Source organism: Elephantulus edwardii, unplaced genomic scaffold, assembly GCF_000299155.1.
Source record: "Elephantulus edwardii isolate Elephantulus edwardi_28Jun2011 unplaced genomic scaffold, EleEdw1.0 scaffold00072, whole genome shotgun sequence".
In the NCBI taxonomy this organism is placed as follows: Eukaryota; Metazoa; Chordata; class Mammalia; order Macroscelidea; family Macroscelididae; genus Elephantulus; species Elephantulus edwardii.
The window spans coordinates 3,482,408-3,509,187 of record NW_006399822.1 but is presented as its reverse complement, the minus strand read 5'-3'; the positions used below and the strand labels follow the sequence as shown (position 1 = coordinate 3,509,187).

The 26,780-nt window shown below is 51.5% G+C and overlaps 1 protein-coding gene across 1 annotated transcript in view; it reads left to right on the top strand.

Annotated features, from left to right (window-relative positions):
• Positions 1 to 26,299, top strand: part of CDH13 (cadherin 13) — a 1,061,540-nt gene extending 1,035,241 nt beyond the window's left edge. Inside the window, exons 11-13 of the mRNA XM_006888881.1 lie at positions 7,994 to 8,136; positions 19,892 to 20,125; positions 26,067 to 26,299. Of these exons, the coding sequence (XP_006888943.1) occupies positions 7,994 to 8,136; positions 19,892 to 20,125; positions 26,067 to 26,299 (610 nt within the window). The remainder of the gene's footprint in view (positions 1 to 7,993; positions 8,137 to 19,891; positions 20,126 to 26,066) is intronic.
• Positions 26,300 to 26,780: the final 481 nt, after the last annotated feature.

The window sequence follows — 26,780 nt, the reverse complement described above, 5'->3', positions numbered from 1 at the left end:
GTGAGACCACGGCTGGCAATCTTGTGGAAGCAGACTGCCCCGTCTCTTCCCAAGGAGCGGCTGGTGGGTTTGAACTGCTAACCTTTAAGTTAGCAGCTGAGCGCCTAAGCACTGTACCCCCCAGGGCTCCTCCAGATCAGGAGCGCTGAAAAGACAAAGTGGTTCAAGGACTAGAACGCTTAGGAGCGCGCACCACTGAAGACAGTGTTGTGTTCTGAGGACATGAGGGGTGAGGCCGTGCCTGGTTAGGGGTCGAGTCCCCCGAAGGTTCCAGCTGACACCCTCATGCAGAGGCGGGGGGAGGGCACAGTGGCTAAGGATACGGCAGCGTGTCCTGGCCTTGGCTCACTGCCTGCTCTGTCCAGGAGCCTCTGGGACCACAGGGTTTAGTGTGAGGTGTGGATCTGGAGAATGAGCTGGGAACTGCTGAGGGAACATCCACGCTGAGACACAGTTCCTCCCAGCAAGGGGCCAGGCAGGGCCGGACATGGGGACCAGGGGCCGGGCAGGTCGGACATGAGGACCGGGCACCAGGGCCGGACAGACAGGAGTGGGCAGGACATATGCACGGAGGATCAAGATGCTGGGCAGGCCTTGGGCTACACGTCCGGGGTCCATCCTTGAAATCCCTGACCCAGGACGTCAGGGCCCGGGAGGAGAGGACTCAAGGTGTGACCTGCACACTGTATGTTTGGCCGCTCCCTCGTGGGCATGTCACTGGGGTGTGAGTGTGTATGTGACTCCGTGACAGGTGGGTGTGATGCCACACTGTGCGTGTGTGTGTGTATCACAGTGTCTGTGAGTGGAAACATGCCATGTTCTTAAGTGAGCGTGTATTCTTGCACACGCATGTCGGTGTGCACCCTGTGGTGGTGTTTGCTCTCTCGGACACCATGGTCTATCAGAGGGCAAGGTCAGTGGGCACAGTCACCAGCCCCTGCCACCGTGTCCCGGGAATGAGTGGGTTATGGCGTTGGCGACAGCTGGGGCAGCTGACACAGGAATGCCCGTCTGAGTCACCACCTCACGCAGCCACCAGCATTCTCCAAACCCCAGCAGCACCGGGGAGAAGGGGAGATGAGGGTTAAACGAGGCCCACCCCAGGGCCCATCCAGGCGCGAGAAGGCAGGGCCAGGCCGCGGGGGCCAGGGTCACTCAGCTCTGTCAGGATGAGCCACACAAAGTGCTGGTCTGTGGCCACTTGTGGCCAATAGAAACGGTAGTTCCACAGCCCCGCCTGATATTTACACGTTGTTAGGCCAAGGCATTATGTATGTGGACACACACATGAAGGGGGGGTGTTTGGGGCTGTGGGTGGAGGTCTGCGTGGCACCGTCGTTAGATACTGGGCTGCTCACCGATGTGCAGGGGGTCACACCCACCACCCGCTCCGCCACAGAAAGGCGAGGCCACCTGCCCGTAAAGGAGCAGCCTCGGGACCACGGCCAGGTACCGTCCTGCAGGTCGGGATGAGTCAGGTGGACTCACTGATTAACGCCACTGTCAGCATAAACCCATTTTCATCGAGTGGGCCCCAACGTCAGATGTCCGAGCCTGCAACCTGTCCGTAGGAAGACTGGCCGTCCTTCTGGTGGGTTCAAACCGCAGACCCTTGGGCCTGAAGCCCGGACATAACGCTCAGCCACCCGGAGCTCCTGAGTGTTAATGTCGCCGTTGCGATCTGTCTGCACCACGTTCCCTGTCAAGGTGTTTCCCACCAGGTGGGGCAAGGGTTTGGGATCCTGTGCCAGGCACCGGGGGAGGAGTCTGAAGCTGACTTGGGGCCGGGAAGGGAAAGTGTGTACCGGCGTCAGGGGAACCTGTCTGTGGGGCCTGCCGTTCCAGACACCCCCCACCTCCGCATGCTGAGGAGCGCAGGTGGCACGGGTCCAGGTCTCCAGCTGCTAGCTGGAAGGGTGGTAGGAGTGGATTTGATCCGTGTTCTTTGGGGTTGGCAGTCCAGCTCCCTACCATGAGCTGCCAGAGCTCCCTGTCGGACAGAGCAGAAGTGCCCCCCAGGGTTCCCAAGGCTGCACGCCTCGGGGGAGCAGACCCCCACATCCTCCTCCCTGGCAGGGCCTGGGGTTGTTTAAAGCCTCAGCACTTAATTAATGTGCTACCAGGGCTCCATCAGGTAGATTCTAAGCTACAGTGACCTTCCAGGACTGCCTAGAAATGTGGGTTTCCCAGGCGGGCCTTTTCAGACTGCCTGCGAGCTTGAACTGCTGACCTTCCAGTTAGTAGCCACGTGCCTAAGCACTGAACCACCCAGGATCCTTGGCCAATCCTCACGGGTATTTTCAAAACAAACATGGCAGAGGGGGAGTGTGTTTGGGCAACAGAGAAGCCGCTCTGACCCTTTGTCTCATCTGTAAAATGGGTGACAGAACACCAACCTCCCAGGCCAATGGGACATGACAGATAATAGGATGCAGAAACCTTATGACCCCAAGAGTGCTTGGTGTGTGTGTGTGTGTGCTGCCCAGGCCAGATCAGAAACAAAGGAGTGTTGGAAAACAGATAAACTTTTGACAGAACACGATTTATTACGTGATCACACAGTAATTAAATTGCCATTTGGGTAATGACTCATTAATATCCCATTTCTCCTGCTGGATTTTACGTTCCGAGAAGGCAGGGAATCTGTTGCCATCTACCCAACCCCAAGCCCCTTGCCTGACACATGAAAGGTCTCATAAATATTTACCAAATGAGTGTACGAAGGTTGCAGTTAGATTAAAAGTTCACCTGACTGCATATATCCCTGCACTGGTGACAGCCTCCATCAGAATCCCGTGTTGATCTCAGGTGGACTGGGGTGGTTTTAAGGTTTTGTTTGCTTGATTGTCAACATCACCCAAGTTTTTTTCAATAAGCACAGACCTCAAATCAGTGTGTCCTTGGGGGGGGAGGAAATGAGTGGGGCCAAAGCCAGGAAAAGTGTGTCTGCCAAGCGCTTCCTTCATGAGGTTAGAACCTCAAGGGTTTGGATTCATGGGCCTTAGTGGAAAGGATTTGTGCCATCAACTCACAGGTCCTTGGAGAAGGACAGCGCAGGAGAGGAAGACCCTCGATGAGACGGATTGATTCAGTGATGGGGGCAGGTATGTCAGAGACAATTAAACTGGCTCAAGATAGAACAGTGTTCAGAGTGGTTGTACACAGGCTCACTGTGAGTTGCAGGCGACTCAGTGGCACATAACAAAGTAACCACCCTCTCGATGATGCTGTGCTGGTCTTCTGGGCTTTTCTGACACTAATACCGCCTGGGTGATGTAACAGCGTGTCAGGACTAGAACAGAAAGCATGAATGCCACCCTGAACTGTGCGATGCTGACATTTATGGAAAAGACTTATCCAGTCTCCCAGTATCTTCCTCCCTGGCCTGGGAGGGTCCCACCTGCCCTGCTGTCTTGACCAGAAGCTTCCACCCCAGGACATGATAGCGTCTGAGCCTTAGTCTGATGCCCCCACCCGCCCCTCCATGCTGCCTGCACTGCCCGATCCTGCCAATCACACTGCCCTGGGGTCTTGCAGCCCACACCCCAAAGAGGCTGCGGACTGGCTGGCTCCACGCAGGCTCGGTGAAGACACTTCACAGGCTGACGTGAGCTCTGGTTTTAATTTTATTTTTCCCCCCTCTAACAAGCAAAATTCACATTACAGATAAATTGCCTGAAAATTCCAATTTAATACGGCATATGCATTTTCTGGGCCCAGAAGTACAGAAAGCATCTCACCCGTGTGTGTGTGTGTGTGTGTGTGTGTGTGTACGTAAGTGAGCATGCACCTCACAGAGACCCTCATTAAAGAGACAGCTTGGAAGATGTCAGACCTGTGTGGTGGGCCTGGCCAGTAGGTCCCCAAAGCTGCTCGGCTGCTGGGAGGGGTGGAAGGGGTGGACAGGCTGGGCAGTAGTTTGAGCTGGTCTCCCCTCTAGGGCCAAAGGCTTCTGCAGAGGAGGAACTCACATCACGTTCCCTGCCCTCTGTATCTTCCACCAGCCTCAAAGGCCAAAATGAATCCACACCATTACACTGAGTTGATCTGACTCACTGTGACCCCATGAGCAGAACCATGTTCAATGCGGTTATTGTCAATGGCTGATTTATTTTTTCTTATAATAGTTTGCCAGGCCTTTCTTCCAAAGTGCTTCTGGGTGAATTTGAATTTCTGACGTTTCAGTTAATATCTGAGTGCTTATCCCTGTGCACCATCAGGCCTCTCTTGTCGTTGGAGGTCACTGAGTCATTGCTGGTTTGTAGTAACCCTGTGTGAACAGACTGAACCTGGCCCAGTCCCCGCCCTCTCACAGCTCCGCTGGGCTTGGCCCACTGTTGGAGCCACGGTGTCAGTCCACATCACGGGGGCTCTTCCTCCTCCTCACCAACCTTCTCCTGCTTCAACTATGATGTCCTTCTGCGTGCACTGCCCCTCCTGGTAACACACCAAAAGTGTGTGGGCCCAGATCTCACCGTCTGCACCTCCAAGGAGCGTGCTGGCTGCCTCTCTTCTGGCCTTGCTGCTTCTCTGGCAGACCATGGCATATTTGGTGTTCGTTATGCTCTACCCACACCACAATTCAGAGCCATCAGTTTCCATTTATCCACTGTCCTATTTCTACATATGCACTGAATTCAAACACCATGGCTGGAGTCAGGCATACCCTGGTCCTCAATGTGATATTTTTACTCTTCAGCACTTTAACGACCTCTCTTAGAGCAGCTTGGTCCAGTACAATGTGTCATCCATCTTTTGACTGCTACTTCCACGGGAGTTGGTTGTGGATCCAAGTAACGTGAAATCTATGGCAATTTCGATCTTTTCTGTTTATCATGATATAGTTTATTGGTCAAGTGGTGGATATTTTTCCCCTTGATATTAAGGTTGAGACTGAACTTCCTTCCTTACTAAAAGCTGTAGTCTTTGATCATCTTTAGTCATCGCAACAAAGCCTCTTCATTCCCCACAAGCAAGATGGTGTCACCTGTTTATCACAGCTTGCTGATAAGTCTTCCTCTAATACTGATAGTTTTCTCCTTAGAGTCCAGCTCTCGGGGGATGCTCAGCATTGAGATGAAATAAATATGGCAAAAGGATACCCCACCTTCTGTATTAAATAGGGCAGCACATAGCTGGGCCCTAATGTGTATGTTGCTGTTGCCCGCCGAGTCGGAAGTGACCCTGCAGCGGGTTTTTAGAGGCCATAAATCACATGGAAGGGGACGCCCATCTTTCTTCCATGGAGCAGCGGGTGGATTTGAACTGTGTGCCCTCGGACTGACTGTTTAGTGGTGTGTCCTTCTGTCTGAAGGATGGGATTCTGAGGGGTGGTGTGATTCAGGCAGAACCTGAATCCAGTAAGAAAACCCAAAACATCACACGAGTTGTCGCTGACTGGGTTCCCCTAACAGGAGCCCCATGTGTGTCAGGGAAGCACGTGGCCCACCAAGTTCTCAGCATCTGATCTCCTCGGAGCAGATTTCCAGGGCCTTCTTCCAAGTCCCCACTGGACACACTTGAACTTCTAATCTTTCTGGTGGGCAGCCCGGTGCGTAGCCGTGTGTCTCCCAGAGATAAAGCGTTAAAATAAGGAAAAAGGAGGACACTCAGTCAGACAGAAGAGCAACGGCCTGGCCCTGGATGCATAGCTATTGTCAGAGGAAGAGAAACAGTGGCAGGCTGGCCTGTGACACACCCAGTCCTCGCCCTCCAGGGAAATGTCAGGGATCCGGGCCCTGCAGCGCTCTGTGGTGTTTCTAAGGGGTGTAGCTCTCGAGGTCGAGTCTCCCAACATCTTACTGATGTAACACTCCTTTAGGGAAGGAGCCATCGTGGCCATCATGTTAATTGTCCTGTAGAAGGTAGCATAATAGGAAAAGAGGAGAAAGTGAGAGCAGTGGAGACTTGCTGGGGTGCAAAGACCACTGCGTCCCATTCTTGTTTCTGGTCCCCAGGCCAAGCAGAGTCCTCAGAGATGAAAATACAATCCGTTTACAATGTCCATTATTTCAAGTAAATGTTGAGCCAGTAAAGACCATTTCTGGGTCTGCTGTGGGCTTCGTGCCTGTTTAGGCAGGAATCTAACGCAGCCTCTTTGTAACCTCTGGTTCTGGGATGGTACCACGCCCGGCCATGCAGGGCCTGCACCTGGGCCCACCCCGAGACCCCAGCTGCACACCCAGCCCCCCAGCCTAGCTGGGCTGAATCCTGGCTCTGTCAGTCCTGCCTGCGCTGCTCTGGGAAGAGGACGAGGCCGCTCTGAATCTTGCTTTCTTCCTCTCTAAGGCAGTGATGTGGCCACCGACGGCCAGCTGCCGCATGCCTGCACGTGGTGTCATGGTGGCTTTTCCGACAGCTCGCTCCGTGTTGAGTCCCGTCCCTGGCCCTGTGAGAACCCCTGAGACTTTATCCTCCTGCTGTCACGTTCCTGGAGGCACTTTGCCTGTGTCTCCAGGGTTCAAATCCACCAGCTGCTCCGAGAAAGATGGGCATTCTCCCCACGCTGCCAATTCTCGAGACCATAGAGGGTCACGACAAGTAAGAACCAACATCACCCCTGCAAGGTTGAGGGTGTTTTGGTTTATTGCACTTAAGACTGCTAGTTGACAGAGCCCGCTGCGGGGTAGATGCTGTGGCGACGTCCATGGGCAGCTGCATGCTCACCCACAGCCCTACTGGTTCAAACCCACCTGCAGCTGCACAGGAGGAAGCTGGGGAGGTTGACGGCCCAGAACCTGCTGCAGGGTCAGCGGGGAGTCCTTCCCGACCCCATGGCAATGAGCTGAGGTAGGAGGACAGTGTAAATAGCATTTCCTGTGCCCTGGGAAACAATGTGACTCATTTACACGCCGTGTGCCCTCTTGCGCCGCTCTGAAACTTAATGTGTGCTGCCTGTCTTTTGGGGTCTGCTCAGGTGGCAGCAGGGTCACATTCTGGGGTCCCAACCAGACTGGCATGTCCTCATGTCTCTTAGAGGCACACGGCTCTTTCCTCATGTTTAGACTGATGGGGGGCAGGCCAGCACTCGCTGGCACCTTGCTGTGCTGGGCACGTGGCTCTGAGCTAGTCCCACATCACTTGAAGAGCAAAGACCACGTCCCAGTCAGTGTGTCCCTGGTAGAGAGTCGTTCACTGCAGAAAATGAGCAGGTATTACTTTAACCACCTCAAAAAAATTAGGCGATGTTTTCTTACCCCAGATTCCAACCCCAGCCCAGGGGCACAGGCTGGAATGGACCAGGCTGCCTCCCGTTTACCACTGAGCAGCTCTGTCCCCAGCGCTGCCCTTCGCTGTGCCTTCCAACAGAGCCATCATTCAGCACATACACAGCAATATCTGTATGACTAACAGATCGCTGTGCGCACGTCTGTCATACTGTGCGGACTTGTGTGCTCCCTGATGCTGGAAAACATCATCATCTCACATACCAGGGGGTCATCCAGTGTCGACAGGTCTGACCAGAGCGTGCAGACAGGCTGACTGGAGGGCCATGTGTGGTGACAGGGAGGCCCGCAGTGGGGCTGCTGCCGCACGGTAATGTGATGGACAGTAGAGGTGAGGATGACACAGGGCTGCAGAGCTTGGTGTCCACTGACCGCACCCGTGTGCCAGGAGCTGGGGCACAGCATGTGGATGGACGCTCACGGAGCGCGCATGCCGGGTCTTCCCTTCCAGTGCCCTACCTGGGTCTAGATGTCACATCCTCAGCTCAGTGGGGATGCCTCCTCAGTCTGAGAGGTGCCCAATGGGTGAAAGCAGTCAAGCGGGGCTGAATCAGGGAGCAGCTATGAAGGCTGCACGTGCTACCAGAGCCTGGCAGCCTCTCTCTCAGGGCAGACAAGGAGGGGACAAGTGGAGGGTCTGGCCCAGAGCTGGGGTCAGCCAGGATGTTCTGAATGAAATAATCGTGTGATGCCCCACCCAGCACGCTGTAAGCATGTTGTGAATCCAGTGTGACTGGGACCTGACAGTGAGGGATTTTTCATTCCAGGTATTCTGTCTACAAGGACCCAGCAGGCTGGCTGAACATCAACCCCATCAACGGGACTGTGGACACCACGGCCGTGCTGGACCGCGAGTCCCCTTTCGTCCACAACAGCGTCTACACTGCCCTCTTCCTGGCCATCGACAGCGGTAAGGAAGTTAAAAAGTACACCACTACGCCCTATTTGTAGTTTTAATGGATTTTTTTAATGTGTACATGTCTTTCAACTAGTGGTATTCTCAGAATATAAATGTGCGAGGCAGGCAGAGCACACAGTGATGGGTTGTGTCCACACCACAGGTCCTGGCAAGCAGGTGGGTGACACGTGGGCCAAGGTCAGGATTCTATCTGAAGTAGCTGCCAAGGGTAGGAAGAGCGAGGCCGACATCATCTTGGACCCATGTTCTGACCTTCCGTTCAAGTGGAAGAAGACGGCCACTGAGAGGGGAGGACACAGGCATGCATGGGTTTGGATGTATGTGGGTGTTCATAGTCAAAGTATCTCAAAACCTAGAGGAGTCGTTTACTGGAACAGGCAACCAACAGATCTCGTAGGTCTATGAAGAGGAATTAATAGGATTTTAAAAAATAGGCCATAGAGAGTCAGACAAGCAAACGGGAGATTCAAACTCAGGAGACCCTCAACAGAGACATACTGTCGGGAGGAGCTGTTTCTGGACTCGAAGGCGAAGTGTCTCCTTCTGTAAGATGAGCAGTGTCGTGTCCACCTGCGAGCTCCTTGAGAGACTGAGAAGGTGAGATAACCCTCTACACTCCCCACCCAGACCCTATTTCCATGTTAAATGTTCAGTAAATGGTAATTCCCCTCCAGCAGGGAGGGAGAAGAGGGGGAACGCGCCAAGGAGCCCCCATTAACTGAGAAAAAGCCAGCTCAGCATTTGTCGTCTAATTCTGCTACTCTGAATATCCGACAAGAAAATTCAAAATCTGATACCACAGTTGTTTCCAGAAAGAGTGAACTGTCCCTACAGATGATAGTAAACAGAACACGGGCTGGCATTCACATACAGAGCCATCCGCGGAGAAGAACCCTCAACAAGACCCAGGAGACGGGAAGCAGTACACATCAGACAGCCCAGCAGCCACCCCTTTCATCACTCATTGCATCTAGAACTGGTTGTGCGAACTGCTGCCTTAGTTCCATCCAAAGTGAACGTGTGTTTTGTAATTAATTCTACGGAAATTCTATTTGGCAGAATTAAAGAATAAGGATTTTGGTCTTTAAAACCAGAGAAACAAAAGCATGGTAGATTGATTTCTTCCAAGTAAGGACTCACTCAGGAATTGAAGCCGAACATGTCGGTGAGCTTCGAGGCTGCTGTCCAGTTCTGTGGCGTCAGCGAGCAACAGCCCAGTGAACGACTTCTGAACCTTGTACCCCCACATGATGAGAGGTGCAAGCCCGGCAGTCCAGTCACTGTGTCAGTCTGTCCAGTGGAGGGTCTTCCTCTCTCTCAAGGACAACATGCTCAGAGAGTGTGACACCGAGCTCCACCATCCTTGCCTCCGAGGACTCGTTTGGTCTTTGACAGTCCATATCAGGAGACCAGTGTCCCCGCTGACCCTGACAGCAGAGCGCTCTAGATTAGCTAAAATACCTGAGAGAGAAGCAGCATTTGGAAATAATGTGAGAGTACTTCCTCACCACCATGTAGCAGAGCGCCCAAGGAAGAAGGGAACAGTCCAGAAAGGCTTCTAACAGTCATGTGAAATGATGGGGACAAAATGCAAAGTGGAGGGAGGGACTCTGGACTCACGGAGCTTGCCTTCTACAGGGCACAGGGAAACAACTTGCCTCACGCATACAAATTTCCTTTTATTTAAGGTATCTGCCAGATTTTGAGGGAGCAGGTTGGGGCATGAGAGGGCTGAAGAGCTGACTTGGGAAGCTGAACGGCAGAGACAACGAGAGTCTTGGTCAAAACCCGGGGAGGCTCATGCCCAGCCTCAGGCCTGACCAGCTCCAGCTGTCACTGAACTGAGGGAAGGACTGGCATATCCAGCAAATACAAGAGGGAAAATTCTACAGCAGATAAAACTAGGCCTAGAAGACGCAAGAATGTAGGGGTGATGACGAGGAGAGACGGACACAGGGGATCCAGACATCTAACTCGGCACACCAGACTCCTGAAGTAACTAATTGTTGGTGTACGGCGTAGAAGTCAGACCCGACTCACAGCTGACCCTTCACTGGGTTTTCAGAGGCAGTAAACCACACGAGAGGAGACGGCTAATCTTTCTCTTACAGAGCAGCTGGTGGATTTGAACCACATGCCTTTGGGATTGCAGCTCAGGTTCTTACCACTAGAGCTCATCATTAATTCGTTTAAGAAAATAGATTAATGCCTGGAGAGTTTTACCAGAGAACTAGAATAATTAAGAGGAGGAAATCAAATGTCGATGTCAGAACTGAGATGCAAACTGCCAGTTATTAAAAATTCAGTGTGTGGGTTTAACTGCAGAACAGAAGATTTGTGACCTAGAATATAAACCTGTAGAAAGCACCTTTAAAGAATAGGCCAAATAGAAAATCCAAGCAAGATCAAATTTGTGACCTAGAATATAAACCTGTAGAAAGCACCTTTAAAGAATAGGCCAAATAGAAAATCCAAGCAAGATCAAATTTTATCCTAATCATATGTAAAGTATTAAATATTAAACTATGTCCACCTTAGAATACACTTTAAATCCTAGTCCCGATAGTAGTGGATGTGGTAAGGTTGTCTTTGACATGGGAATGAGGCCACATCAGTGTAAACCTGACACACGCAAACAGCGATGGGGAGTAGACGCTGCATTCACAAGACTCCCGCAGACAGGAGCCACGGGGAAATGCAGCAGAGTAAGGTCTTTCCCCTGAAGTGCAACGAGAGTCCCTTAGAGAAAGGGATGGTGACTTCATCTCACACACTGTGGACATGACGCCAGGAGGGGCCAGTCCCTGGAAAAGCTGGGGAAGATGGAGGGTCGACAAACGAGAGGAAGACGCTCCAGGAGCTGTGCTGACATGTGATCGTAACCGTAGGTCCTCGTGCGGGGCGAGGTTCCCAGCTGTTCCCAGGGTCACTGAGCCGCAGCGCACCTCAGAACAACAGTCAGAAGGTTTTACACTCCTGCCTGTCCCCCAAGGTCCTCCTCACTGGTGCCACTTTTGTCCACTCCCCACCGCACAGAGACCTCATGTTTTGCACACGTGGTCTCCTGCTGGTTTCTCAGCCCACAAGGACTGAGTCTAGAATTCTTAGTTCTCAGTATCCTTTGAGGTCAGAAGTGCTAATCTAAGAGAAAGGCATTTCATAATGTTGAAGGGATGGATCTAAAGTTAAATTACTACAACGCTAAATCTGTCTACACCAGAGACAAGTGGTTCAAAATATACAGAGAAGAGAAACTAAATAGAAACTGGGAAGTTTAAATACATCTACCCCAACAGACAAGTCAAGTCGCAAAGATACAGAAGATAACACCACAGTACAGCTGATCACCTCCCCACGTCAGAGCCCTGTGCTCAGGAATTCCTAGGCTCACGGTTTCAATCTGTATCTGAACAGATCATTCTAGAAGCTGGACTTTGAGGAAGACTGTGGCATCAAGGTCAGTGGGAGACTCCTCACCCTCCTGCATTATACAGATGACTCAACCTTCCCTGTTGAAAGTGAGGACGACTTGAAATGCTTGTTGCAGAATATCAGAACTACAGCCTTCGGTATGAATTCCATCACAACAAGAAAACAAAGGCCCTCACCACTGGCCAATAGGCAACATCACGACAGCTGCAGAATAGAAACTGTCAGTGAGTCCATCTTCCTTGGATTCATGATCAGCTCTTGGTACTAGCTGTCAGGAAATTGAGACATGTTGCATTGGGAAAGTGTACAGTCAGGGACCTCTCAAGTCCTGGAGAGCAAGGACATCAGTTTAAAGACTAAGGTGTGCCTGATCCAGACCATGAGCTTTTCAAAGACTGTGCATCTGAGAGTTGAACAGTGACTAAAGATGACAGAAGAATCACCTGCGCCTTTGTGATGTTGGAGAAGACTACTGACTGTCTTACAGGGTTTCCAACAGAACAAAGGTGTCTTGGAGAGCGTGCAGCCAGAGAAGGAAGAAGACGCTTAGTCCCTTGGAGGAGCCAGTCCTTGCAAAAGCCAAGGGTCAGCGGAGGAGGAGACCCTCAAGATGAACTGGCACCATGACCTTAAGAGCAGGCTCCACTGTGGCAGACACGACATTCAGAGTCGTCGTCAACTCGACAGCCCCAACATACGTGTCCTTTGCAAGTTCACAGGAACGTTTTATGCACGCTGAATACTAGTCAAGGCAACCCTGCAGATTAAGCTGGGAGATCCACTCTCCACACTGCCGGATGTATATAAAAATTACCATCCAAAGGACTGTGGCATTTCAGCCGAGGAGTTCAGGAAGAGACTCGCACACACAGGACCTGACTGTGACAAGAAGGGCTCTGCGATGCATAGGAGAAAGCTGGGTCTTCTCCAAAGACAGGGAAGGCTTAGCAGGATAACTCTGGTTTTGAGAAACATGCTTACTGACCTTTCTCTTACACCATAATCTAGTCTATCTGTGGAGTAAAAGGTCAAAGGTTGGAAGGTTAAGTAACACATTTAGAGAAAAGTAGTAATGCTCTTAGCACAGGCAGAAAGTGTACAGAGTACAAAAAGGATTAACCACAAAAGGGGAAAAATAATTAGATTGTGTCAAAATTAAGAACTCCGACTCATCAGACACCATCATGAATGCGGTTAGACGAATGTATGGTGTAGAAGGTATCTTCAGGGATGGAGAAATGCAACAGGTCTGTAAACAAAAGACCCAGCCACAGGTAAGTGATGAAGAGACCACAGCACACAAAAGAGGGTGTGACATTAGGACTATTCCACTTCATGATCCCCACAGTGTAATGCCTACAAAATGCCTACAGAGGAACTGCAGTAAACGACACTGTAACACTAAACAATGGAAAGTAAAAACTGCCAAGTGTTAGCCAAGATGTGGAGTAACTGAGACCACTGACAGAAGTGCAAACTTCTCTAACTATGTAGGAAGCTGAGACTACAAAGGGAAGCAGAGAGACACCTGTGATCTGTGAGTCCTACATCCGGGTGTCTCCACGAGAAATGCCCCGGTGCGTACGCGGACAGTGACCAGCAGAATGAACAGACTGCCACCACCAAGAAATCTATGCAACAAAAATGACAACCACTGACGGTAACATGAGTCTCACAAATATAACAATGCTGAGTCGGAGGTGACTGAAACCAAGGAGGGTAGAAGCAACTATTCCATTTATGCCAAGTCCTGTGGACAGGTTTCTTGATCTTCCAGTGCTGGACCCCCTGGACGTGTGTGGGTCGGGAGAATTTCACAGGCCGCGTGCTTCTGAGATAAGCGCTGTGGCTAAGCACGGAGCTCTGGCGGCTCAGCGGGAAGAACTGTGCTGCCAACACGAAGTGCACGAATAGAATCCACCAGCTGCTCCGCGGAAGAAATGGGCAAGTCCCTCCGTGCGACTCCTGCCGGGGTCAGCTGTCAGTCAGTCCCACGTGGCGGTGGCGCCAGCACTGAGAGCAGCGCACATCCCCAACCCACCGGCCCACCCCAGGAAGTGACCATTCCCTCGTCCTCCAAGTGTCTCCTCCGTAGGGGCGGGACAGACAAAGGACAAGAGATGTTGTAACACATCCTGATTTTCTGCTTGGAGGTGTGTCAGCGCAGCACACAGGACGTCTGTTTGGATCCTCTGAGTGGTCGGCAGGCAGGGACAGACATACCTGGTGGTGCTAGCGTGTTTCGCTGCCCTTCGCAGACCCGGTTGCCGGCCATCTGAAGGGCTGCGGCAGCCCTGTTCTAACATGTGCTCACCTCATGTCTCCTGCTTTACTGTGCGAACTTACTGAGGGGTTCTTGACTCAAACCTGCACATCCTCAGGTCTATCTGCGTGTGAGAGACGGAGCTGGAACCTGGCTGAGGTTAGAGGGTACTGTGGGCCTGTTTGCTTGGTGTCCCAGGTCGATTCTAGAGTCCTGCCCTGTCACATTTGCAACACGCAGGGAGGAAAGGGGCTCCTTAGGGATGGAGGGCTAGTGGCGACCTGTAGAACAGTCACAGGTGGAGAAGGCACTCCTCTTAAACTGTTACCCACTCTAACGAAGTGTGAATCAGCGGCAGTCTTTTGAGATACCTGAAATGCTTTTGCTTTGCTAAGACAGGTCTGGCTGGAGTCCAGCATTTGGATAGTAAAGCCTTTAATCCTATGGATTAACAAGGTGTGACCTTTACTGCTGGCAAACTCCTGCCCCTTTATCTTCAGAGGTGAATGTCACCCTTTACCCTCCATGGTCTAGATTTGCTACAAAGGTTACAACAGTGACACACATTCAGGAACTCTCGACTAGACACTTCCAAGGACACAGGACTGCTACATCACCAGAAGAAGGTGGGGGGAGCTGTTATGGAAAACAGTGAGGAGGATAGAAGATTCTGGATGGCGATAGACACCAAACCTCTCTGGGAAGGAGGCGCAGGCAGCACTGGACCATCCCCGGTGGGGTGAGGACCACGGCCTTCAGTGTCAGCTAACCTGTGATGTCCCGACCAGCGGGGAAAGGCTGCAGCTGTCACAGATTTCATTTGATTTGGATTCACCACCAGCGCCTGTGGAAGCAGTCAAGAAATGAGACAACAAAGTGCTTGGGGCAACTCTAGGACAGAGCAAGGATGCCACTTTGAAGACTAAGGAGAGCCCTACTCACCTAACAGTATTTTCAGTCCTCTCCAATGGGTACATATAGAGACACATATGAGGCAAAGTCTCCTCCCTTTAAGATTTTCTTCATGGGAAAACCCCGGCGGGGGGTGACTTGAGTCGGAATCGAGTGACAAGCGACCTTGGGTTTAGAGTTGACAGGCTAAAGGTGGACAATGAATAAACCGCTGGTTCTTCTACTCCCTTTCCAATGTGGTGTTGACAAAGAATAGACCAGGCGCTGCCAGAACAATGAAGCAACCTTGGAAGCTGTGCAGCAGAACACAGCTGTATACAGCTGTAGAGCGAGCCTGTGTCCCATACTGGGGACCGGCTATCAGGAGGGGCCAGTCCCTGAAGGCAGCATGCCTGGAAAAGGCTTAATAGGGAGGGACACAGAGGCTGAACAACGTGTCCACGTTCGGCAGAGCCAGGGCCCCACCAGCAAACTATCAAAAGCAATTTACACAAAAGTTCTGCACTGTCACTGGTTGTGGCTTTGGTAGCAGCAGCGCTGACCTCGGCCCACACCCGTCACTCAGGGTTTGACTACGCTGCTGTCCCTTGTCCTCTCAGGCCACCTCCTCTTCTGCCGTGCCACAGGGCTCAATGACCAGTGTTGTCACTGAACAGGACGCTCACCTCTGGTGTAAATCAAAGTTGTAACTCCAAATCACAAAGACCAACATTTTGCTTCACCAAGTCCAACCACCCTTGTCGCCAGCATCCACAGCCATCCAAAAAGAAAATCCTCCTGCTGGGTATTCCTGAAACTCCACAGTAACCCGTTAGGAAGTGTGGGCGCGTCCGTGCCACCTGCATGCTCTGTCCTGGGGGTTGGTGAGAAGCCCTTGTCTCACTCCTGGCGGGGGGCTGGATAACTGCATGAATCAGAAGAAACGCCCCATCCCACCAGGACCCTAGGAGGAGAGCCCGATGATCAGAGAAAGATGACAGCCCCTCTGAGCTCAAACACAGGAAAAACGGAGGACAGCCCAGCATCCAGGGTCACCCTGGGTCCTCCTCCAACTTGAAGGACCTAAAAGCAGTCGTCTTTAAATCAATATTACTTCCATTACTGAAAGCACATGGCTTCACCATTGAAGTAGAAAAAATAGTTCAGTCTTGAAAGTGTTTTGTCTGTTCACCTACCAGCAGAGGCCTGTCCCTTGTCTGATGGCCTAAAAACAAGCCAAACTACCGCCATGTTCAGCAGAGTGTTTTCAAGACGTAGCAACTTGTGCAAAGTGTAAGTCTGAGTCCTGGGATGAAAAATGTGATGAGCTGGCCAAGACGGAGCTCAGATAGTGACTAGAGTGTGGCGGCTGCAAAATTAAAACGGAATAGACGAAGATAATGATTTTTCATCAGCTGAGATACATCATGTCCCAGCCTGTCCTTCTCAGCCTCCCTACATGATAGATGTTCTGATAATGCCAACTGATTCAATATTGAAATATTGCACAGAGCACATCTAGATTGATTGCAACAACAAAAACCATACTGTTTCATCTCTGTGGAGCAACGACCAGCGAACCACTGAGCAAATGCCTCCAAACGTGGGGTCTTGCTGGATCTGAACCCCAAAGAAATGGCTCCATAGAGCATCTGCTTTTCTTTTTTTCACAGCTCAGCTGAGCACTGGACTGCCTGGAGGCCCACAGTAAGACTGCAGATTGATGCTACTTAAAAGATGTGTGTGAGGATAAAATCAAGTCATTAGTTACGATGGCAACCCAATTAAGCCAGCCCAGCACCCCTGGTCTCAGCCAAAAAGACAAACAAAATTTGTCTTGGGAGCAGCGCCGGCAGAGTGCACCTCAGACGTGAGGATGGGGAGCGCTCATCTCACACCCCGTGGGTGTGTCATTGAGGGGCCAGTCTCTGAAGAAGGACACTGAGCTTGGTCAGTAAAAAGGAATATGACCCTCAAGGAAATGGGCTGACACAGGCAGCTGCCACAGTGGGCGCAACATGGCGGTGCTTGGAAAGGAGGCGCCAGGCCAGGCAGTGTCCCCAGGAGCCAGAACCGCCTGGACAGCACCAGACGACCCCCACCCCACTCAACCAGGGAGACACTGACTGACATGCTGAACTGGGATCCCTGCTCCCTCTTCCAGCTCACTTTTACAGATGCAGCAGAGATGCCGTATCTTCTTCCAGCTCTGATGAGTCTGAGGAATCCACTCTCCCAGCATTCTGCACTGGTACCTTGGACAGCGCATTTGCTCGGCAGCTTTCACCCTCCTGTTCAAGCTGTCCACTGCTGGCCTCCCGCTTACAAAGCCCTCTTCATGGGGCACTTCTAAACATAACTCAGACCACCACTGTTCACATTATTCTCAGTGGCCAACAAGTGGACAGGACTAAAGTACCCATCAACAGATGAATGGATAAACAAATACTTTCTCCAATACACGGCTACACTGGGGTATCATCCAGATCTCAGACAACTGAAGGTCTGGGCCATGCTGTTACACGATGAACCTGGGACATTAGGACGTTGTTGTCAGGTGCTCTTGTGGACTGACCTGTGGGAAATGTAGATCATGACAGGAGGCGGAAGGTTTGTGATGATCTCCCATGATCTGCTAAACCAGGTAGTTGTAGGAGCAGGGGGATTAAGGAGCTAGGAACTGGAGTAGCCTTTAATCCATCACAGCCCTAATCAAATAGGAGCGAGGGTAGAGCCAAGAGGAAAGCTTGGAGTGGGGGTCCTTAGCACCAACAGAAGGCGACTGTCCGAAGAGGAACGTGTCTTTCTGGACCTGGACTCTTGCATGATGAGCCTCCTCACAAGGGGAGGACGGGCCCATGGGCACCAAGGATACAGCCACTTCTTCCCCTGCAGCAAGGACAGCTTTCCATGGGAGCCAGCACAGGGTTTGGAATTCCTGCCTCCTCAGCTCCAGGGGAAGAAATTCCCATTTGTTAGCGTCTTAACTCCTAACCACGGATGATTTGATAAGTGAACTTTAAAAATCAACCTCAGTTTCTGGAACGGGAATCAGGCACCTGTGGGCCTAGCTTATTAACAAAGCTGAAAGAGTTTCCAGCATGTGTCTGGGCAGGGCAGGAGCCAATGCCAAGGGGCATAGTCAGAAACAGGCCTGCCTGCAGGGACACCTGCAAGGAGGCTGCCCTGATCCACAGGCTGTGTCCTGAGTGCTTCCTAGGGGTAAGGAGCGGCCCTGCCATCCCAAAGGCACATGGTCAAGTCCCCCAGCTACTCTGAGGGGGCAACATGGATAATCCGTCTGCTCCTGTGAGAGTCCCTGACTCTGAAACCCACCAGAGGGTCAGCTATGGGTCGGTTCCAACCCCACAGCACATAGCACCTTACCTGAAAAGCCCCCTGATCGTGAGGGTGAAAGAACACTGATGTGCATTTCAAATAAAATATAAGATGGTATAAAATGACCAGATTCCCTAGCTTCATTTTAAGGGCACATAAGTAGAGGACGAAGACAGCCACACATCCATTTGGCATGCATGTGTATCAAATCAGAGGTGCATCCAACTCTACGTGGAATATGGTTTACGCTTGCTGAAAACCCCAGGGATGTGCTTCTGCATCGGCACACCTGGGGACACCAGGTGTCTATATTTTTAATACAGTTACTATCTGTGGTTTACATTCTGGCTCAGACTTTTATCACAAAAAAATTAGAAGCTGTTAATGCACAGTTCATCCCAAGAGCAAACTACTAATGCACAGATTATTAAAAATGAATTTAGAGAAAGGAAAATGAAGTCAAGACAACTCTTATTAACACTAAGCACCCACTCTCTCAGTGAAAGACAGGGTGAGGCAATTAAAAGGGCCTCCTAAAATATTCTTGAAAAGGAGCCCTGGATGAAACAAGGCCTTTTTTAAAGTCTTGAGTCCTTAGATAAACCTTCACGTCTGGAGCTGAACTCACCCCAATGCCCAGCTTTCAGCCAAGCAACAGAGACCTCTCAGCTTGATCAATACTAGGCCATCCTGCACGCCTCAGAACAGTCGATGAGATCAACAGGGCAGCACTTGTTTAGGGGCAAAGCTAAGAGGGCAGGAGGCAGAACTGGTACAGGTGAGGGGTGCAGTCAGTGTCTAACAGAACGTGCATGAATGATACAACAGGAAATTGATTTGCTCTATCCCACTGTTGGTGGTGGTCTCAGGTGTCCTGGAGTCGACTACAACTCAGCAACAACAGATGTGAACCTTGCTCTGTCCTTTGCCACCGCCCGAGCCGTCCATCCTGTAAACACTGTGACACTGCATCAGTCCACCCTGTGCCATGGTGACGCTCAGTGTCAGTCTATCCTGTAACTCAGTATATATCCAGAAGATATGAAGGAATATACACACTCATGTTTACTGCAGCATGTACAGTAGCAAAGAGGTGGAAACAACCCAAGTGCCCATCATCTAATGAATAGCTACACAAGCTATGCTACATACACACAATGGAAAACTTTGCTAAAGAATAACAAAGTTCTAGAAACTTCATGCATCTGGAGGACATTATGCTGGGTAAAATAGTCACAAATATTGAGGCCACTTATTTAAAAAGCTAAGTAAGGGAAGGTTCACACACAGAAATAAACATTCTTCAATGGTTATCAGGAGGGGAGTGGATGGGGAGAGGAGGAAACCATAATTAAAAAAAGAACCAATTTTCTCTGTAAACTTTTGCCCAAATCACAATAAAAAGTTAATTAAAAACTAAACAAGGGTCCAAATACATATGATGATTGTTTCTCTCCTGCCCCAGGGAGCAGCTGGTGGTTCCTCTCACAGCAGGGTCACCTTATCCAGCCCCCATCCTGCCTTCCCTCTGCCAGCATCAGTGTCATGGGCCCTTGTCACCCCAGAGGAAGCCTCCACGGATTAGCGTGTCCTCTTTTTAGCAAGTCACCTTGTTGCTTCCAACTCAGTCACCTGATGCACAACGAAATGCACATGCCCCACCCCCTCCCCCAGACTGGCTGTGGCCCAAGCCTGATTATCCAGAGCCCAGAGTTTTGACTGTAAACCCCCTCCTAGCAATAGAGGTGTGCACACGGCAGAGTCTGCAGCAGGTGCATGGGTCATACCTGAGTATGCTAATGTCTCCTGTGCCCGCGACAGGTAACCCTCCCGCCACCGGCACGGGGACACTGCTGATTACGCTGGAGGACGTGAATGACAACGCTCCCTTCATCTACCCCACGGTGGCTGAAGTCTGTGATGACGCCAAAAACCTCAGCGTCATCATCCTGGGAGCTTCAGACAAGGATCTTCACCCGAACACAGATCCTTTCAAGTTTGAAATCCATAAACAGGCTGTCCCTGATAAAGTGTGGAAGATCACCAAGGTCAACAGTAAGTCCCGTGGGAAGGTATTCAGTGTCCAGTCCCAGAGGGCTCCACCCCTCGGCCCCCCTGAGCAGCCCTCATGCTTTCTTCCCAGCTGTTTACACACAAGCTGACCTCAGAAACTGTGGGGTCAGGTCCAGACTGCACAGCAAAGCTCACCGTAAAGCAGGTCATGCAAACTGGTTAGTCTCCCTGCACACAGAAACCCCGACATTCTGCTGCTGTCTAGTGAGGGTGGGCGTAATAGCAAGGCAACAAGTTTCAAGTATTGAGAGAAGGGTTGAAATGGGACAGTCAGACAGTGAGCACGGGCTGTTGGGGAAAAGATGCTAATAGACTTGCTACACACAAACGTTCAATTTGTTATCTTTGAAGTGCAATAAACCAAAGCACAATACAGCGAAGCATGTTGTTGTCGTCGAGTCAAGCACGTCTCATAGCAACCCTATGAACAAAAGGCCTAAAGCCTTTCTGAAACTATCATCATTTATCACAGTTCATAGTTTCTTGGAGGGATGTTTAGGAAGTGGGTGCCACTGGAAGCATGCCTGTGTTAAATGCAGGTTCCCACCAGCCAGCAACCACGTACGGAAATGGGAGGTGTGGGTCTCTTGCCCATGCATGCACACGTCCTCATTTGCGCCTGATATCCATGTATCTCTGGTCCACACTGTCCCTCCCCAGGCCTGACTAACCTTTTGCCTGGCCAGTCTGCTATCCCAGGGAACAGTCAGAAGACCAGGCCTCGATCCTTCCTATCCCCAAGTCCCCGAGGCGCTCCTCTCCTAACTAGCTTGCACAGCCTGTTGACCACCCACCACCACCTTTGGTCTCTGAAGGTCAAAGGTGCCTGCCTGGGCCCTCTCACCCCTGGGCTCAGGCTGTCATCTCTGCAGAGGACAGTCACAGCATCAGTGTCACCAGCACTGTGGGGACCGGTGCCCTGGCATGCCTACTCCAGTAACCAGATAAAGGAGAAGCTAGGATGTAAGGAGATGTGCAAAGTCTTCAACCTCGAGTCCCTACCTCCCACCACGGGGTGCCCACCCACCCCATTGCCATCAAGTCCCCCAGGGGCCCGAGGCTGGCAGTCTTTATGGGAGGCTATCTCACCTTTCCTGACAGGCAGCTGTGGGGGGGGGGGGTGTCAGACCACTGGCCTTGTGGCTAGCGGCCCAGCACATGGACTACACCATGAAACTCAGAACATCAACTCATTGCCGTCCAGGGGAAGCCACGCCGCCTGCCCCTCCATTTGGTTTTCAGAGACTGCGGAGCAGCTGGTGGATTCAAACTACCTGCCTTTGCATTGACAGTGCAGCTCCTTCCCCACTGGGCCACCAGAGCTCCTCCTTTTACACTTACCAGCTCCGGACAGGGAGCTGGGGGCAGGGGCACTGTGCTGCCAACCACAGGTGGAGCTGCTCTGGGAGTTGGAATCCGCCCCGGGGAGGAAGCTGGGCAGTCTCCTCCCTTGTGACTCCCAGCTCCCCACAGCCTGCTGGAGGGCCAGCTCGGAGTCAGTGCTGCCTGGACAGCGGTCAGTGACTCACCTCCTCAGAGCTGACTCCATCTTCTTCCCTGGCCCCACATCCCCTTACAAGACTTACAAGCCATTTCCTTTCTACCAGGCTTTGCATGTGGCCAGATGGGGGATGCATGTGCTTCCATCTGCCTTAGTAAACCTGAAACACCAGTGTCCAGAAGTGTGCAGTATCTGAGTATCAGCCGCACCCCTTTTCTTCCCGTGGCTGGTGTGAGGGAACTGCACGCCCATGCTCACCTTTCCCTCCAGCAAGGCGGCGCGCACACTCTTCACAGAAGAGGCAGCACACTCCCTGCTGAGCAGTGAACTCCCTGCTGTCAGTGGAGCTGGGGGTGGGGGGAGGGGCTGGCGCACAACCTGAAGCTTGGAGGTTTGAACCTCACTGCTGCTCCAGGAGAGAAAGGCAGGCGCCCTGGGCACCTGAGGGGTGGTTCTTATCCATCCTCCTGGAGCACTAGGAGTCTGATCCACTCAGGGGCAATGGTTTGGTTTGGTGGATTTCGTTTATTGGCCTACTCAAAGGAGCCCTGGTGGCACAGTGCATAAGGAGTCAGGCAGTGAGGCTGGCTGTTCGAATTCACCAAGTGCTTCATCGGAAAAAAAATGGGCAGCCTCCTCACATTAGGATTTCCATCACTGGAAACCCAGTGAGGGGGTTTCTGGGGTCAGGAAGGGTGTGACAGCAGTGGGCATGGTTTTTATTTGGGGGGCAGGATGGTTTCTTTAGTTTTGAGGCTTTGCCTATTCAGGGTCCCCACTTCTGACTTCAGTGGTAAGACTTGAGAGATGGGGTGAAATGACCCCTTTCATTAAGTTCTGAGCAGGCACTGTATGACTGTGCATAATAACATTTTCTATTAAAAACTCCATCTATTGTTATGGCCCCATGTCCCATCTTACTTTATGAGAACCTCTCTGTCGGCACTGAGCCTAGTTGCTGTCTTCCCACTTTACTGCTCTGAGGAGTGGATCCCGTTACACAGATTCCGTTTTGTCAGCACAGCCCCCGCCTGTCTGAGGGTTAGTGTCTGTCCAGGTAGCTCTGTCCACGTGGCTGACGAGCATCGTCAGGAGTAGTCTCTTCTGACAGATGCTCCAGCTCCTCCCAGGTGAGGAAGATGTAGGGGCTATGCTCAGGGCTCCCGTGTCAGTGGGTGCTGTCCCCTCTGATGCCAACACCTTTTCACCTGCCTGGCTTTGCAAGGGAGCTCTGGGGGCCCAGTGGTAAGGAGTTGTGCTGCCAGCCCTAAGGCAGCTGGTTCAGATCCACCTGTTATTCCGCAGCACAAGATAACCAATCTCCTGCTATGACATTTCCAGCCTCTGAAACCCACCGGCAGGTCAGCCCTGAGCCAGCTCCGACCCAACGGCAATGAGCAGCTGGCTTTTGACAGATAAGCTGCCTTTAGAACTCTACTCCTCACTGCAGTTTTATTTTCTTAATTCTTAGTTGTGCCCAGGAAGAGCTAGGAGTTGGTTTTTGTGGTTTCTATCATTCTGATTTTTTATATTTTTTGTGTGATTTTAATGAAAGTTTATTAAAGACCTTGGGTTTCCAATCCTTCATTGTTGTACATTTTCCTCCCGGACCCTTCTACCCCACCCCCGTTTGCTTTTTTCTTTGGAAAAAAGTTCTTTCATTGTTGTCCCCCACCCCACCCCCAGACCATTTTACTATGCAGCTCTTATTGTGGACTCATAATGCCCCTAATACCTAACCACATATTCTTTTATACGGTTCTCTCCCTCATCTGTTTCAATGTCGTGTACATTATGTATCCCTTCTTCTCTTAGGTTCCCTCCAACCCCAATGTCAGTCTCATTTTACATCAGTGTCACTATGTAGTATTTGTCCTTCTGTGACTGAGATATTTCATTCTGCATACTGTCCTCCAGGGTCACCCATTTTGTGTACTTCATGATTTCCTTGTTTTTCAATGCTGCATAATATTCCATTGTGTGAGTATACCAGAGCTTCTCTATCCATTCATTTGTTGATGGGCACTTGGGTTGTTTCAAACTCTGCTATCGTGAAGAAAGCCGTGATACACATGACTGTGCATGTATCTGCTTGGGTGGCATTTACGGTTTCTTTAGGGGTCCAGTGGTATTTCTTTTTCCAACTTTTTGAGAAAGCACCATACTGCCTTTCATACTGGTTGCACCATTTTACACTCCCACCAATAGGGAGTAAGTGTTCCAGTTCCTCCGCTAAGTCGCTAGCATTTGTTGTTTGCTGTTCTGTTACATTTTGCTATTCTTACTGGGGTGAGAGGATATCTCACTTGTTTTGATTTGCATCTCTCTTAGAATTAAGCATTTTGAACAGTCCTTCATGTGTTTGTTTACCATCTGAATGTCATCTTTGGTGAAGTGTCTGTTCATATCTTGTGCCCAAAGTTGTTTTGTGCTTTTTTAAAAAATTCTCAGCCATTGGATGGCAGAAAAGAGACTAACAAACGCACTGCCCTTGGGCTAATTCTGACACACAGGGCCTGTAGGACAGAGGAGCCCTGCCCAGCATGTCCACAGTTGTGCACCAGGACAGTCTCCTCCCCGAGGACAGCCTCCTCTCGTCCCCTGTCCCCCGACTCCCGCCCTGAGTGGCTGGCAGTTTGAACCAGTGGCCCTCTCGTTTGCAGCTCTGACCACCACTCCAGCCTCCCAAGGCTTTCTCCTTCATGGACAGACTGCCTCGTCTGTCTCCCATGGAGTAGCTGGGGGGTTTGGGGGTTTGAATTGATCACCTTTCAGTTAGCTGTGCACTGCACCCCCATGACTCCTCCAAAAGAGTACGAGTGGAGTCTAAGGGTCAGGGTAGGTGGGGTGGTCACTTCTGACCTGGTGAAGTGGGGACAAAGGTCACTGCACTCAGGATGGGGCAGGGTTCAGAGCCATCGTTCATAGGGACTGAGTCACTGTTGATGGACGCACCTACTGCCCACCTCCTGTGGGGTGTGCTTCAGGACACTGGCCTTTGTTCCTTTTAAATGAGATTAGCAAAGAGGAGGGAGCAGCCCCCAAATGTCCCCCCACACACACACTCTCCACCCGGGGCCTCTGAGCTCAGGGGTCTCCTCACCGAGGGCACTGTCCCTGCACATCAGGTGTGTGGAGAGGAAGCCTTCAGGCCCAATTGTCCCTAAACAAGCCCCTTCAAACTGCATCGCCTCAGCCCTGAATTGCACAACGCTCTGCAGAGAATGTTCTAGAACTGTGCTGTCTCATGTGGTAGCCACCAAATGCAGCTGCCGAGAACTTGCTATTTGTCTGGTGCAAATGGAGAGGGAGGTTTCGTTTTAGTTAACGTTCGTGTACATCTGCACACTCCCATGATTCTGAAGCTGCACAGCCCATTCTGTGTGCTTTGTGGTTGTTGTTGTGTGCCGTCAAATCGGAAGCAACCCATAACTGACCCTATACCAGGTTTTCTGAGGTAACTAATCGCACAGGAGGAGACTGCCCATCCTTCTCCCACAGAGCAGCTGGTAGACTGGAACCGCAGGCCTTCAGGACTGCAGTGCAGCTTCTTGCCACTAGGCCACCAGTGCTCCCCCGCTGTGTGCTTTAAGTGTCTGAAACCTCATTACTCCTCCTGGAAAGCCTAGCCCTCTCTAGCTGTCCCCAGGTGGTACAGACAGTGGACATGCAGCTGCAACCAAGAGGTGGACCTGTCCACCAGAGGTGCTGCGGAAGAAAGCCCAGCACCTGGCTTCCTAAAAATAGGCACTTCAAACCTGGAAAAACTCAGCCCTGGGGCTCAACCTTCAGCCACACTACAAGCCTGTAGCTGACCACACACATCAGGGGACACCACCCCTCAGACTAGCCCCCTTGGAACTCAGGGCCCTTCCATGGGAGGCACCAATTCTCAGACTAGCCCCGCTTGGGGCCTTTCCATCGGGGGCTGTGTGGCTGACCCAGAGGCCGCCCCCACAACAGCTCCACGGGACAAAGTCTCCGTCTCCTCTTGTGTAATTCACAGCTTACAAAACATCTGTAGGTGGTCAGCTACCAGTGGGGCCCAACTGGACAGCAGTGAGTTTTTGTGTTTGTTCTGGTTTGATTTGGGAGGGGGTCGCTAGGGGGGAGAAAATGTTTTTAAATAGGGTCAAAAGAGCAGCATTCCCCCCAGAATCGAGCCCTCGAGGCAGGAAGGGAACTATAGGACTAATGGAAGAGGGAATTACATGAGGGGAGCAGGAGAAACAGGCCTCCATTGTAGGCACTTAGTTCATGCTAGAAAACAAAACATGTGTGAATGGTTGCATGAGAAGCCAGTTTGCTTTGTAAACGATAACTGAAATCAGTTTTTCTGAAAAAAGCCCTGTGGTGCACAAGTCCCCTCTGACACTGGGATACCAGGGGTCGGAACTCACGTAGCCCTCTTTGTCTTCATAGATACACACGCCCTGGTCAGCCTTCTTCAAAATCTGAATAAAGCCAACTACAACGTGCCAGTCATGGTGACAGATTCAGGGAAGCCCCCCATGACCAACGTCACGGACATCAGGGTGCAGGTGTGCTCGTGCAGGAACGCCAAGGTGGACTGTAATGCGGCAGGGGCCCTGCGCACCAGCCTCGCCTGCGCCCTGCTCGCCGCCCTCCTCAGCCTCGCGTGGAAGTCGGCCTAACTCCACCCTGCACCTTCGCCAGCTCCAGCGCAGCCCGCGCCCCTGTGTACCTCCCCACGAACATGTACCCCGCGAGCGCTCCTCTCTAGCTTATGTCTGTATGATAGAAATGTCACGTGTGTAAGTGTCCCCAGCTGATGTCGGGCAGCATCTGAGCGGTCCCCCGCCAGCCGCCCGAGCAGCCGTGCAGGCCGGGTCGCCTCCTGCAGGACAGCGACGGGCACCACCTCCTCCAGCTGTCAATGAATTTGAGCTAATAAAGCTGTGTCCAGATTAGTGAACTGTGCTCCCTGGGTCCTGTTTCTGTCGGCCTGGTGCACAGACTCGCTGGCAAGGTGGAAGCAGCTCGATTTGTGTCTCTAAGAACAGTAAGAAGAATGGAAACGCAGAGGTGGGGGCCTGGGGGGAAGTAAATGCATGATTCACACTTTTTACTGGACTTGCAGCAATGACTATAATGCAACTGCATTGTAAGCAAATG